Source organism: Danio aesculapii, chromosome 1 (assembly GCF_903798145.1).
Source record: "Danio aesculapii chromosome 1, fDanAes4.1, whole genome shotgun sequence".
Taxonomy (NCBI): domain Eukaryota; kingdom Metazoa; phylum Chordata; class Actinopteri; order Cypriniformes; family Danionidae; genus Danio; species Danio aesculapii.
In genome coordinates, this window is record NC_079435.1 from 63,306,001 (window position 1) to 63,321,000 (window position 15,000).

At 45.2% G+C, this 15,000-nt stretch overlaps 4 protein-coding genes across 4 annotated transcripts in view; 2 read left to right on the plus strand and 2 right to left on the minus strand.

Moving 5' to 3' along the window:
• The window catches only part of LOC130233974 (uncharacterized), a 9,794-nt gene extending 6,123 nt beyond the window's left edge, over positions 1-3,671 (minus strand). Inside the window, exons 1-4 of the mRNA XM_056464252.1 lie at positions 3,415-3,671; positions 2,586-2,772; positions 2,332-2,448; positions 1,842-2,068 (exon numbers count right to left, since the gene is read on the minus strand). Of these exons, the coding sequence (XP_056320227.1) occupies positions 1,842-2,068; positions 2,332-2,448; positions 2,586-2,772 (531 nt within the window). The 5' untranslated portion in view covers positions 3,415-3,671. The remainder of the gene's footprint in view (positions 1-1,841; positions 2,069-2,331; positions 2,449-2,585; positions 2,773-3,414) is intronic.
• A 400-nt stretch (positions 3,672-4,071) lies between these two features.
• Positions 4,072-7,964, plus strand: setdb2 (SET domain bifurcated histone lysine methyltransferase 2). Its single transcript, XM_056453099.1, has 12 exons — positions 4,072-4,162; positions 4,467-4,499; positions 4,695-4,808; positions 4,970-5,056; positions 5,136-5,229; positions 5,523-6,140; positions 6,232-6,401; positions 6,560-6,765; positions 7,012-7,045; positions 7,147-7,301; positions 7,409-7,497; positions 7,712-7,964. Exons 2-12 carry the CDS (start codon positions 4,484-4,486, stop codon positions 7,779-7,781), a joined length of 1,653 nt encoding a protein of 550 aa, XP_056309074.1. The 5' UTR covers positions 4,072-4,162; positions 4,467-4,483; the 3' UTR covers positions 7,782-7,964.
• Positions 7,965-9,276: 1,312 nt separating this feature from the next.
• LOC130234033 (histone H2A, sperm) lies at positions 9,277-10,365 on the minus strand. Its single transcript, XM_056464313.1, has 2 exons — positions 10,291-10,365; positions 9,277-9,779 (listed from the first exon to the last, which is right to left on the minus strand). Exon 2 carries the CDS (start codon positions 9,766-9,768, stop codon positions 9,346-9,348), a length of 423 nt encoding a protein of 140 aa, XP_056320288.1. The 5' UTR covers positions 9,769-9,779; positions 10,291-10,365; the 3' UTR covers positions 9,277-9,345.
• Positions 10,366-11,034: 669 nt separating this feature from the next.
• creg1 (cellular repressor of E1A-stimulated genes 1) overlaps positions 11,035-15,000 on the plus strand; it is a 4,265-nt gene continuing 299 nt past the window's right edge. Inside the window, exons 1-4 of the mRNA XM_056464296.1 lie at positions 11,035-11,428; positions 12,330-12,449; positions 12,794-13,001; positions 14,920-15,000. The exon at positions 14,920-15,000 is cut by the window's right edge and continues 299 nt beyond it. Of these exons, the coding sequence (XP_056320271.1) occupies positions 11,150-11,428; positions 12,330-12,449; positions 12,794-13,001; positions 14,920-14,936 (624 nt within the window). The 5' untranslated portion in view covers positions 11,035-11,149 and the 3' untranslated portion in view covers positions 14,937-15,000. The remainder of the gene's footprint in view (positions 11,429-12,329; positions 12,450-12,793; positions 13,002-14,919) is intronic.

Consider the following 15,000-nt stretch of genomic DNA (forward strand, 5'->3'; position numbering starts at 1 on the left):
TTTGTCCCATTAATAGTTGTGTTATTTAAAAAGGCCATGATCATTCATAATGAACGCTGCAGTGTTTCTTAAATTAATCTGTTGCTATGGTAACACAACAACTACAGTGATTGATCTGTTGTGGTGATTCTACAGTTGCTATGGTAACACAACAACTACAGTGATTGATCTGTTGTGGTGATTCTACAGTTGCTATGGTAACTCAAAAACTACAGTGATTGATCTGTTGTGGTGATTCTACAGTTGCTATGGTAACACAACAACTACAGTAATTGATCTGTTGTGGTGATTCTACAGTTGCTATGGTAACAACAACTACAGTGATTGATCTGTTGTGGTGATTCTACAGTTGCTATGGTAACAACAACTACAGTAATTGATCTGTTGTGGTGATTCTACAGTTGCTATGGTAACAACAACTACAGTGATTGATCTGTTGTGGTGATTCTACAGTTGCTATGGTAACAACAACTACAGTAATTGATCTGTTGTGGTGATTCTACAGTTGCTATGGTAACAACAACTACAGTGATTGATCTGTTGTGGTGATTCTACAGTTGCTATGGTAACACAACAACTACAGTGATTGATCTGTTGTGGTGATTCTACAGTTGCTATGGTAACACAACAACTACAGTGATTGATCTGTTGTGGTGATTCTACAGTTGCTATGGTAACAACAACTACAGTAATTGATCTGTTGTGGTGATTCTACAGTTGCTATGGTAACAACAACTACAGTGATTGATCTGTTGTGGTGATTCTACCGTTGCTATGGTAACACAACAACTACAGTGATTGATCTGTTGTGGTGATTCTACAGTTGCTATGGTAACTCAAAAACTACAGTGATTGATCTGTTGTGGTGATTCTACAGTTGCTATGGTAACACAACAACTACAGTAATTGATCTGTTGTGGTGATTCTACAGTTGCTATGGTAACAACAACTACAGTGATTGATCTGTTGTGGTGATTCTACAGTTGCTATGGTAACAACAACTACAGTAATTGATCTGTTGTGGTGATTCTACAGTTGCTATGGTAACAACAACTACAGTGATTGATCTGTTGTGGTGATTCTACAGTTGCTATGGTAACAACAACTACAGTAATTGATCTGTTGTGGTGATTCTACAGTTGCTATGGTAACAACAACTACAGTGATTGATCTGTTGTGGTGATTCTACAGTTGCTATGGTAACACAACAACTACAGTGATTGATCTGTTGTGGTGATTCTACAGTTGCTATGGTAACAACAACTACAGTGATTGATCTGTTGTGGTGATTCTACAGTTGCTATGGTAACAACAACTACAGTAATTGATCTGTTGTGGTGATTCTACAGTTGCTATGGTAACAACAACTACAGTGATTGATCTGTTGTGGTGATTCTACAGTTGCTATGGTAACAACAACTACAGTAATTGATCTGTTGTGGTGATTCTACAGTTGCTATGGTAACAACAACTACAGTGATTGATCTGTTGTGGTGATTCTACAGTTGCTATGGTAACACAACAACTACAGTGATTGATCTGTTGTGGTGATTCTACAGTTGCTATGGTAACAACAACTACAGTAATTGATCTGTTGTGGTGATTCTACAGTTGCTATGGTAACAACAACTACAGTGATTGATCTGTTGTGGTGATTCTACCGTTGCTATGGTAACACAACAACTACAGTGATTGATCTGTTGTGGTGATTCTACAGTTGCTATGGTAACACAACAACTACAGTAATATAAACAAATGAAGCCATACTGTAGTTTGCTGTACTGTGTGTGTGTGTGTGTGTGTGTGTGTGTGTGTGTGTGTGTGTGTGTGTGTGTGTGTACCTGTGCGGCCGCTGTGGGCCTGTGCTGCTGCCAGTCACAGAAGAAGCCCCTGTGGAAGGACTCAGCGTACGTGTCTCTGTGTGATCCAGGCGTCGTCATGAACTGCACATAATCCTGCAGAACAGCAGCGCGCGCAGACGCATCATACACACACCTGACGGAGGACAGCACACGCGCCGCGCGCACAGCACACAGAACATTCAGAGTGTTCGCACCCGCGGGCAGATCTGAAACACATACACACACACAGACACACACACACACACACACACAGAGACGAACACACTGCTTTATTTCAGAACAGCCTAAGTGGACATGCTAGTTTATAGTTCATATGTGGGCTACCGTATATAAAACACGTCATAAATGTCAGAATATTGCACAAATCCATCATTTAACCACTGAAATGACTAACATGTGCAGATATGATCCAATCAATCAATAAATAACTGTGTAATATAAATGATGAAGGTATGTTGGTGTGTGTTACCGTGGTGGTAGTGCACTGATCCTCGCGGCGCCGTCCAGAACTTCAGCTTATCATGCAGAATCACGTTTCCCACCACTGACACTCCAGCAGCAGATCCTGCAGTCCGCCCGCTGCCCGCTGCACACACACACACACACACACACACCAGCGTTAGTGCACACACTGACCTGTGCTGCAGAGTGTGTGACCTGTGTTAAAGACACTGAGGATGCTGGACAGGTGTGTGTGTGTGTGTGTGTGTGTGTGTGTGTGACCTGTGTTAGAGAGGCTCAGGATGCTGGACGGGTGTGTGTGTCGTGGTGTCCTGTAGCTCTGGATCCAGCCGCTGAAGTCTCTCCTGATGTCTGCAGTGTTGTAGTACCAGTGTACGGGCATCGACAGCGCATCAGCCACACACACACCCCACAGCGCCTCGCGCACTGACATACACACACTGGACATCTGCACAAAGACACACACACACGCACACACACACACACACACGCACACACACACACACACACACACACAGATAAACACCTAAATGAAAACCTGCTTTTCAATATTTCTTTTAATAAAATGATCAGATAAAAGATAAACAAATAATATAAATACTACATTAGTAAAGACTATAATCATCTATATTTCAATATTTAATCAATAAGCATATAATCAATAAAGCAGCGTTATACAATAATATTCTTGATATTATTTGAGAATATATTAGTATATTATTTGTTTCATATAAATATATATAAAGCACATAATATATAAATGAAAACAATTAATGAAAGAATATAAATGTAATATATAATTTGTATTTTAAAGATATATTAAATGTATATAAAATAACAGATTAATGTTGTAAATACATTATAAATACACATGTGACATTTATTATTCATTTATCTACACATTAATATATACAGCTATATTTGTCATGAATGAATATCACATATATTAATATAATGTACACTTATTTAAAAACACAATGTTTTCTACAAGTTTGCTGATATATAACTCTACAACAGCTCTGAACAGAAGGTTTACACACACACACACACACACACACAGATGATGGTGAATATAGATGAGTCCTCTTACTGTCGGAGCGGGTCAGCTCTACTGGACCGGCAGAACCGCGCGCTCACTGTTACAAAACCCCACCGGAAGTGCTCTGCGGTATACATAACAACAAACATCGGCGCGTCACGTGATGTGTTGTAAAAGCGCGTTACATGCGTGTTCACGCTAAACTCTGCAGTTTACTGAGATAAAGCAGAATATAACCTTAATATAACCCTAACCCTAACAGCACAGTACACTGATAAGACCCACAGACAGACATAGACGAACACCGATCGACGGAGAACTCATTTAACTGTTATATTCTCACTCAACACACACACACACACACACACACACACACACACACAACAATCATCCATCCGAGTGCAGAGAACTTATAATTACTGTGTCCAAATATTAACATGCGACAATTGAGAATAATCGACAATCGATTCATTCAGTCTTTTTCTAGAATCAAAACACTGAGGGAATCTGATTCACTTAGCCAGTCGGTTCGTTCGGACAACAAGTGATTTGTGAGTCATTTGGATAATCTTTTTGAAGAAAGACTTCTCCGATCTGCATGATGGTAGTATAATAGCTGTGTCCTGCAGCAGTGTTTACTGGGGTATTTTCAACTAGTTTGATGAGACGATGATGAGTCTCTCTGTAGTGATTCACTAACGCTTCGGTTCGATTGAACCATTGACTCGACTCGAGCATCACATGTGGAGGAGCTGAAGCCGCTTTCTTTCATTCACTCTGATCTGATGAAGTGATTAAAGTAAGAAACGCGCCGCTTTCATTCCGCTTTCAGCGTTTCCCAGAGCTGCGAGCATGTGTATTAGCGTTCACTCGAGCTCCTTTATTCCTACACACAGTCTTTGTGCAAGAGTGTGTGTGTGCGCGCGCGCTCGTGTTGTTGTGGAATTGTGTGTGTGTGTGTGTGTGTGTGTGTGTGTGTGTGTGTGCGCGCTCGTGTTGTTGTGGAATTGTGTGTGTGTGTGTGTGTGTGTGTGTGTGTGTGTGTGTGTAGTGAATGTAGCGAGTGTAGCGAGTGTTTATGCCGTGTTTGTGTGTTTCTGCAGATCTCCTGAACTCAGTGATGGAGACTGAAGCCGGTGAGGATCAGACTGATCTCAGAGCAGTGTTCAGATATAACTCAATACTTCTGCAGCGAGTTACGCCTGATACAGAGTTATCATCCGCCTGCTTAATATGAAAACACACCATATAATACACATGATTAATAGAGCTGTATGAGCTGATGATGATGGTGATGATGGTGATGATGATGATATTGGTGTGTGTTTTAGACACAGCAAAGTTCTTCTGGTCTGAGGTGGATGTTGATGGAGTGTTTGATGAGCTGATGGAGGTGCTGAAACACTTACGACACACAATCAGAGATAACACTGCTACAGACAGAGGTACACACACACACACACACACACACACACACAAATAGACTATATACACTCACATAAACAAGTATACCAGCACAGTTACATTACACACACACACAGTGATACACACAGGTGTGTTGTTGTTGATGATGATGATAATGATGTGTGTGTCTGTGTGTGTGTAGAGTATGTTCAGGCCATGAAGATCGTCCAGGAGTCTAAACTGACCCTCATGAGGACTGAAGCCACTGAAGATGTGCTGTTGGATGAAGGTGTGTGTGCTGATCAACCCTGATGATCAATACTGATGATCAATACTGACACCATGATGTGTGTGTGTGTGCGTTTCAGACATCCTCACTGTGACAGTGTCTGAGCCTCAGTGTTCTCCTAAGAGTCTGCAGAACGGCATGCAGCCGGAGGATCCTGAGCACAGCACCACCCGGTCTGACAGTATCATTATTATTACGTGTGTGTGTGTGTGTGTGTGTGTGTGTGTGTGTGTGTGTGCACGCATTTCTATGCGTGAGTGTGTCCATGCATTTGTGTGCATGTTTGTGTGTATGCATTGGTGTGTGGGCATGAGTGTGTGTGTGTGTTCTTGTGTGTGTGTGTGTGTTCATTTTGCTGTTTGAGTGTGTGTGTGTGTGTATTATTTCATCTCATGTAATGAAACACTGGTCATCAGTGTAATGTTGCAATAGACACTGATGTGTGTGTGTGTGCGCGCTCCACCAGGCTCTATAGTGATGTGGGCGTAGGCTACAGTCAGATGTCCTCCTCCAGCAGGTCTGATCCCGCAGCTCCTCTCGTCTTCCAGCCGCACGACTGCAGCGCTGCGTGTGTTCCGCATCTGCCCGCACACACACACCACCTGCTGGGCCACAACCCGCTGCGCGCGCCGCTGCTCTGCCACTTCCAGCGCGTGTGTGAGGACGGCGGCGTGCTTTATAAAGCGCCGTGTGGGCGGAGTCTGAGCTGCATGCAGGAGGTGCTGCGCTTCCTGCTGCAGTCTCAGAGTGTGTGTGTGCTGCAGACGGAGAACTTCAGCTTCAGCGCGCAGGTGTGTGTGGAGCGGCAGGTGTGTGTGGCGCCGCTGCTGGAGCGGGACCTGAGCCGCGGGCTGGAGCCGGCGCCGGTGGCTCTGGTGAACACTGTGGACGGCGCGCGGCCGCTGGAGTTCCGGTACCGGAGAGAGCGCTGGCCACACGGCTGCTTCCTCAGCGCAGAGCCGCTCTTCAGTGTGTGCTGCGACTGCACCGACGGCTGCACTGATGCGCACAGCTGCGCGTGTGTGAGGAGGACAGCAGGAGGAGCGTACACACACCAGCGCCTCACACACGCACTGCGCACAGGGTCAGTACCGTGTGTGTGTATGTTGGTATGTCTGTGTGTGTTGGTGCGTGTGTATGTGTTGGTTCATGAGCGTGTGTGTGTGTGTCTGCAGGTTGTTTGAGTGCGGGCCGTGGTGCGGGTGTGAGCGCAGCCGCTGTGAGAACCGTGTGGTGCAGAAGGGTTTGCGTGTGCGTCTGCAGGTCTTCCGCACACCGGAGCGCAGGTGGGCCGTCCGTTGCCGTGACGACCTCGACGCCGGCACCTTCATTTGCATATACGCAGGTCAGTAACACACACATCACAGTTATGAGTGACAGCCAAGAGCTGTACTGCGCTCTAAACCTGCCGGAACTACTTTACCTGTGCCTTATATGACAATAACGGTGTGCGTGCGTGTGTGTGTGCGTGTGTATGTGTGTGTGTTTGTATGTGTGTGTCAGGTGTAGTCCTGCGTCTGCAGCAGAGTTCGGAGTGTCCAGCAGAGCGCAGCGGTGAGCCGGCCGTGTCTGATGATGAGGTGCAGCTGGTGGAGGAGTGGAGGATTCCTGAGGAGACGCGCACACACACACACACACTCGACAGCTCACCGCCGCTGCACGTGCCGGTCATACAGAGACCTGCAGACCACAGTCCAGCTCAGCGCAGGGTATGCACACACACACACACACACACACACACATATATATATATATATATACACAAATACGTATACACACACAAAGAGACACACACAAATATATACATATACACACACACACACACACAGAAACACACATGTACATACACACTCATGCTCTCGCACACACATGTGTGCAGTTATTCTGAATGCAGCAGTGTGTGTGTGTGTGTGTTTCTGAACATCATCAGTGTATTGTGTGTTCTTCTGTTCCAGGATCAGCAGCAGTTCAGCGTCAGCAGTGAGACGGGTACAAACACACCTCACACACACACACACACCTCCACAGTGTTCCACAGACAGCTGAAGACCTGTGTGTGTGTGTCTGTGTGTGTGTGTGTGTGTGTGCAGAGGACGATCAGTGTGAGCAGGCGTTGAGAAAGAAGCCCAGATTAATGGTGTCAAATGGTCTGCAGGACAGCAGGACACACACTCGCACACACACACATGACGGAGTGTATTATCTGGACGCGTCGAGGGAAGGAAACGTGGCTCGATTCTTCACCGTGCGTCTGCTTCACCCTCATCAATATTCACACACTACTACAGTCTGACAAACAGTTAAGTTCAATGTGTGTGTGTGTGTGTGTGTGTGTGTGTGTGTCTCCTGCAGCACAGCGATGATCCAAACCTCTTCATCCAGAACGTGTTCACAGACACACACGACCCACAGTTCCCTCTGATCGCCTTCTTCACCCGCAGGTCAGCCTCAGCACACACACACACACACACACACACACACACACACACAGTCAGTATATTTCCTCTGGTTGTTTTTAGTTTGGCTGGTATAAACACACTTTGACTCTTGAACTGCTGCTGTGATCAATCAATGTTATTAACCCCTTGAGAAATGATTTATGTTTTATTATTGTGTGTGTGTGTGTGTGTGTGTGTGTGTGTGTGTGTGTGTTAGACCAGTGAAAGCTGGAACTGAACTGACCTGGAGCCAGCAGAACACAGAAGAGAAACACTGCAGTGTGTAGGAGAACACACACACACACCAGGAGGAAACACAGCTCTGTGTGTAAGAGAGAGAGAGAGTGCATGTGTGTGTGTCAGCAGCAGCTCAGTGTTAATGTGTGTGTGCTGCTGTTTTCTGACACACACCTTCACTGATTTTCTCAGCTACTCAAAAGATCTTTGACAATAAAGAGACGAGTTATTTATATGAGCTCCTTCATGATACACACACACACACACACACACGCACACAGTCTGCAGAAACACTTTGATTGACATTCTCCCTTTGTACGTGTCATCAGAGGGGGAAAGCCCCGCCCACTAGTCTCCATCTCATTAGCATAAGCAGCAGCCCTGAGTGAGAAGCAGCCGTCTGTCCATTAGCCATTAGAGTGTTTGAGCTGCTGAAGATAATGTCAGCATAGACTAAGAGGATTATAGATGTGGAGTTTTAGATCAACAGAGACAGGAGCGACATAGACTGACAGAAGACTGAAGCACACCTGAGCAGCACTCACAACACACACTGCTGCTTTACATCTGTAGCTCCGCCCTCTCATTTGCATTTAAAGCGACAGTCACCAAAACACCACAGTTAGGATCAAAGCCTGAAAGGGTCAGATTCAGAGAGCGTGAGGACATGATCTGTGTGCTATTCTCAGCTCAGTAAACACTCCAGAGACGCATTCACAGCTTGTATAAAGGGGATTTTCTTAAACACACAGCGCTACAGTTGTTAATTTGCTCTTGAGATGTTTCTGAGAACGCTCGAGTTTTCTAAACCACAGTAAAGGTCAGGGAGAGCAGTGCAGATGTGTGTGTGTGTAGTCAAGTCTCTTTGGACTAAAGCATCAGCTGAATGTCAGCCTTTTCAGAAGGGGATGCGGTGGGTTTTCTGGTTTCAGCAGGTCTGTGGTCTGTCACACCAGCAGTGGTCAGTCACACAGCGCTTCACTTTGTTTCACCATATTGAGATTAAACCCCAGTGATGATATTGAGGTAAATGTAGAGGTTAAAACTAAATGCCATCAAACTGCCCATACCACTACAGAATTTAATGTCTGCAGTACAAATGGTTTTCATCTTCCTCAGAGCATACACAAACATGAGCGCCCCTATATGGTCATGGAGGTACTGAGCACCCTTATATGGTCATGGCTGTACTCTGGTGGTCATCTCTGGAACTGCAGCTGAATAGTTACTGGAAGCCCAGTTAAAGCACTTCAAATGTGGGATAATGTCAGATATTTGGCCTTTCAAATCTGGATTAATCCTCCCCCCCCCCCCCAAAAAAAAAAAAAACCCTCCATTCACCACTCTAGTTTTAAGAATTGAACCGCCAACTACTAATGCTACAAATACATCTTCATAAGCATAATTCCACATAACTATTCAGATTTATAGTGATACTTCAGCTACAATCTGACAAGGGTCTCTGAAGCGAGATCAAGCTTGAGTCTCAAAGCACTTAAGATTAGGGATCATGTAAACAGAACAAGTTCAAGAAGTGTGCGAGAGTTCTGGGTTAAGAAACGTTCTTTATTAATATCCTGGTCCTAAAATAAGTGCTAAAAGTCCTCGTGTCGTTCAGAAGTCCTGTGACTGCGCCTCTGCACCAGCGTTTGGCTCACGGGCAGCTTTGGTCTTCTTGGGCAGCAGCACTGCCTGGATGTTAGGCAGGACTCCGCCCTCAGAGATGGTGACTCCGCCCAGCAGTACGTTCAGCTCCTCGTCGTTGCGCACCGCTAGCTGGATGTGTCGCGGTGCGATGCGGAGCTTCTTGTTGTCTCTGCTGGCGTTTCCTGCGAGCTCCAGCACCTCCGCGCACAGGTACTCGATCACTGCAGTCAGGTACACCGCCGCCCCAGAGCCAATGCGTGCCGCGAAGTTCCCCTTCCGTAGCAGACGAGCGATGCGGCCCACGGGGAACTGCAGACCAGCCCGTGCAGAGCGGGACACTGAGGTCTTACTCTTCTGTGGAGCTGCCAGCTTCTTACCACGACCAGACATGATGAACAGAGCTGCAGGAGGAGATACAGTTATTGATCAAGACTGAATAAACATGAGGCTCTCCAGAACTGCAGGTACATGGCAATGATGCACCAAGCGGAGTCTATTATTGTGGGAAATATACAAACTGCTTATGTTAAGCATGGTTCCTTCAGTTACTGATCCAAACTAACACATGCAGCTACACGGCAATGAAGGCATCCTTAAACAGTGCTAAACATTTGAGTACAGTACATATGAGAGTTCTCCAGTTTTAGCTCAGCTAATCAAATCATTATTATTATTATTATTATTATTATTATTATTATTATTATTATTATTATTATTATTATTATTATAGTGAAGCTGGATGCAGATTGCAGACAGTCAAAAGCTACAATAGCAGAAACACTGAACAAGTGCTCCACAAAAACAGTAGAATAAACTGAAGAGTCTGAAGTACATCATGATATTGACTAAAATCAGTGAATAATGCAGAAATATAACTCAACAATATAACTCAATAACACGCGCAGTACTCACCTGCTGACCGTACTGACAGAGAGTAAATCTCACACACACACACTGAGTGCAGATGCTCCTCTTCAGCTCAGGGTTTGCTCTTTTATCCTGGAGCTTTAATTGGGCTTTATTAAAATCAGCTGTGGGTACTGAGTCTCCGGCCAATCAGAAGCTGAGCTCATTACAGCAAACATCCAATTAAAGAGGCTCTTTAAGAGCGATACTCTGAATAAATATACTGACGTCATCTGTTACATATAAAATGAGCTCATAATAATGATTATAATAGAGTTTTATTCATAAGAATATGGTAAACTGTGTCGGTTTTCTGTCTGATTGCACTTCCTCCTTCATTTTGTTTTCAGCTTAGTCTCTTTATTAATCTGGGAACGCCACAGCGGAACGAACCGCCAACTTATCCAGCACATGTTTTACACAGCAGATGGTCTTCCAGCTGCAACCCATGTCTGGGAAACACCCTGATTGAATAATTCGACTAAAGCTGTATTGTGTGTTGCTGTATAAGGCGTGTTGTGCGGATTGTGATGTCTGATATGGCCTGCAGTGCTTCAGCTACACCTTCTGTATCAGTCAGTTCAGTAAAACACTCATCTCTCCTGTTTATAGTTATTAATAAGCTTCTGCATATATTAGATGTAGAGATGACTGAATGAAGCATGTGAATAAATTCATGAATGAGTGAAAGTCAGTTTATCAGCAGCTGTTTACTAGCTTGTGTTTGGACACGTGCTGTGTGGAGGTCACATGACTGCGCTGGTCACGTGGCGCGGTGGACATTGGAGGCGGTGTTTATCAGACTCTCCGCACTTGTTGTTGTTGTTGTTGTTGTTGTTGTTTTCTTCTTCTTCTCTCGCTCGTGATGTTCCGCGCGCTGCTCTCCGTGATTCTGGCTCTCTCTGCCGCCGCCCGGGTGTTTCCGCTGGTTCTGGTTCCGCCGCACGAGCAGGTGGCGCGCATGGCCCGGTTTGTGGTGAGTAAGAGCGACTGGGCTTCAGTGGCGACGATCTCCAGCCGCGAGCCGGTGCGCGGACAGCCCTTCTCCAACAGCTTCTCCATCAGCGACGGGCCGCCGGGGGCCAGCAGCGGGACACCATACCTGTACCTCACACACCTGGACATCTCTGTGCAGGACCTGCAGGTGCGCTCACACACACGCACACACAGATGTATCACTGAAGTCTGATTTTGTTTTCATTTTTTGGTCATAAAGCAGTGAAGTGTGTGAGTGTGTGTGTGTGTGTGTGTGTGTGTGAGAGACGTGCTGACTGTAGGAGTGGGTCAGTGTGACTCAGCAGAGCTTATCACTGTTACACAGCAGTTTATCAGCTTTAACACACACACACACACGCACACACACACACACATTCACACATTCTCTCTCTTACACACTCATAGACAGAAAAACACACACCCTTTCTTACATAATAATACTCACTATCACACTCACTCTCGGACACACACTCTCACTAACACATACACACTCTCAAATACTAACACACACACAATCTCTCTCAGACACACAGAAAAACACGCACACACACACACACATTAATACACACTATCACACTAAAACACTCTCTGAGACATACACACACTCACTCTTTCACATACGAACACACACACATTCTCACACACAATCTCTCTTAGACACACACACACACACCTTTTTACACACAGTAATACACACTATCACAAACAGACACTCTCTTTGACTCACACTCTCGTGAACGCACACACACACACACACACACTTTTTCTTTCTCACTCTCTTCCACATACTGACACACACTGTTTCTCACACACAATAATACACACACAAACACACCTCTTACACACACACACACACACACACACACACACACACACACACACGTCAGTGCTGATGTCTGAAGAACACCACATGATCCAGCTCTCTCTATAAACCCCTCAGCATCTCTCTGTGGTACTATATCATGTTTCACACACTTCCATCAACACTTGTGTGTGTGTGTGTGTGTGTGTGTGTGTGTGTGTGTGTGTGTGTGTGTGTGTGTGCGCAGGTGAACCCGCAGGTCTCTCTCTCCGTGTCTCTGGCTCAGAGCAGTTACTGCAGGAATCACGGGTTCGACCCTCAGTCTCCTCTGTGTGCGCACGTCATCCTATCCGGATCACTGCTGCAGGTCTGTGTGTGTGTGCGCGCGTGTGCGTGTGTGTGTGTTTGGAGTGAGAATGTGATTCTGATGTGTCTGTGTGTGTCTAGAGTGAGTGTGTTATTCTGACACGTGTGTGTGTGTGTGTGTGTGTGTGTGTGTGTACGAGCATATAAGATTCTGATATGTGTGCGCGTGTGTGCGTGTGTGTGTGTTTGGAGTGAGAATGTGATTCTGATGTGTCTGTGTGTGTCTAGAGTGAGTGTGTTATTCTGACACATGTGTGTGTGTGTATGTGTGTGCGAGCATATAAGATTCTGATATGTGTGTGTGTGTGTGTGTGTGTGTGTGTGTGTGTGTGTGTGTGTGTTCAGCTGAATGACTCTGAGGAGGTGTGTGTGGCGAAGCGTGCTCTGTTCAGCAGACACCCGCAGATGCAGGACTGGCCCTCAGATCACGGCTGGTTCTTCGCTCAGATCAACATCACTCAGGTCTGGGTGCTCGATTACTTCGGTGGAGTCAAGACTGTCACGCCTGAGGAGTATTACAGAGCCCAGCCGTACCACACACACACACACAGAGGTGAGCACCTCACACACACACACACACACACACACACTGCTCTATAGTTGGTCATTTGTCAGTGAGTATAGAGAGGGTACTGAGGTGCAGCTGTCACATGATGTGCTGAAAATCCTACACTGGGGTAATAGTTTGACTGCAGCGTTTACACTCAGAGAGCAGCATCTACTGCAGATCTGTCAGTCCATTCCCGCCTCGAGGTGCTATGCCGGTCCTTCCCCTCTCTCTGCTCCCCACACTCTCCTGTCCATTCTCTCTCCTGTCCTGTCAGAATAAAGGTGAAAACACCTAAAAATAATTACATAAAAAATAAAGCAGATCTGGATTTCACCATTTCCAGATGTGAAAAGCTCTCGGGTAAATCATGATCCTTACAAACATATTCCTGTGCATGTTAGCAGACCACTGTAATCCACACGTGAGTCCAGGGGTCTGTTCTTCATGTGTGTATTACTCCATCAGCTGGATTTGGATATTGATGATTCGACATGATCCAGGATTGTTTAGTTCTTCAAATCTCATCTGAGACTTGTTGTCATGGCAACAGATCTGCTAGCTCAAACCTGCTCGGGAGCAGCAGCTTACTTCATATGAACAGGATTAGATCGGCTCAGCTCAAGCTAAGATAATACTGAGAGTATGTACTGAATGCTGATATTCTCTTACAGTAGTGAAACACACTTGGAAAATAGTAAATATATGTTAACTATATATATATATTCTAAATTAATCTAGATTAACAAATTAACCTATGCCCACCTATAATGTGTGTATATATATAAACGTATATCTAATCTAGCTTAAATTAAAATTGTGAGGCGTTTAGACCAGAGATGTCCTAAGTAGGCCCTGTGGGTCCATGGTAACCTTTGATTTGGCCCACCAGCCCATCTGAAAGCAGAGGGAGAAGGATATGGAGGTGGTCAGGGGCCGATTCCTCCGACAGAGATGGTCATTTCTAGTTGAACATACCCTCCTGATTCTTTGTTTTAATGCTGAGCTGCTGAAATGAAATGATTCCTTTAACTGTTGTGACTGAATCAGACTTGTGAAATGTAAATGCTGACAGATGAAGGTAAAGGCAGGAGCGCTGGTGTATTCAGCACTGAACTCTAGTGTGTTATAAACAGGACTGACTCTGTTTTTACTGTAGTAAATCCATTATCTTCAGCTGATACTGCATTACTGAAGAGGATTTCAGGGAACTGTTCTACTTATTGTTAAACAGTACAGAATAGATGATATATATACACAGTAAATATAGTGTAGTGTATATTCAGCCCTCTACCAGGTTTGCTTTTTGGCTCTTTATATGAAACCGTTTGGGCTCTAGACTAACTACTAAACATGTCAAACACAACAGGAAGATGAACAGTGGAGAATCTGATCTAAACCAGATTAAATGTGTTGATCAGAGCCTCATTACACTGCAGGAAAGCTGCTTGTGTCTGTTTCTACTCCAAATATCTTCAATCTCCTACATCAGTCAGCATTTTCCTCAACAGATTGAGTTATTCTCTGAAATAATGAGTGAAATGAAGAGAGTTTCTCCTGTAAACGAGCCACAGGCCTGACCCAACGCCAACAGCAGCAGAGTGTGCAGTGCAGGAGCTCAGGGGGACTTCTGAAGGGATTCAGTGAGTCGTTTGTTCAGATGAATCAGAAACTGAATCACTTTCAATCATCCTGAGCTTTGTTCAGAGAACTCGTGTGTGTGTGTGTGTGTGTGTGTGTGTGTGTGTGTGTGTGTGTGTGTGTGTGTGTGTGTGTGTGTGTGTGTGTGTGTGTGTGTGTGTGTGTGTGAGCGCAGCTGTTATCAGTCAGGAACACTCACTTGCTCTGCTGAATGTCAGCATCACATGACACGTGTGTGTCTGTGTGTGTGTGTGTGTGTGTGTGTGTGTGTGTGTTTGTACAGGAAGTGACACGCTGTGATCTCCGCGCTCTGGATCAGAGCCACTGATGAGGGGATTCAGACTCTGGATTGATCCACCATTCT

What these genes read in the sequence shown, in the direction of transcription:
- setdb2 (XM_056453099.1), top strand. An exon ending in AGATGTGCTGTTGGATGAAG is followed by an intron (nt 5,057 to 5,135) that starts GTGTGTGTGCTG and finishes TGTGCGTTTCAG; the next exon opens with ACATCCTCACTGTGACAGTG. An exon ending in CCTGAGCACAGCACCACCCG is followed by an intron (nt 5,230 to 5,522) that starts GTCTGACAGTAT and finishes GCGCTCCACCAG; the next exon opens with GCTCTATAGTGATGTGGGCG.
- LOC130234033 (XM_056464313.1), bottom strand. Translation starts at nt 9,768, where the DNA reads ATGTCTGGTCGTGGTAAGAAGCTGGCAGCTCCACAGAAGAGTAAGACC.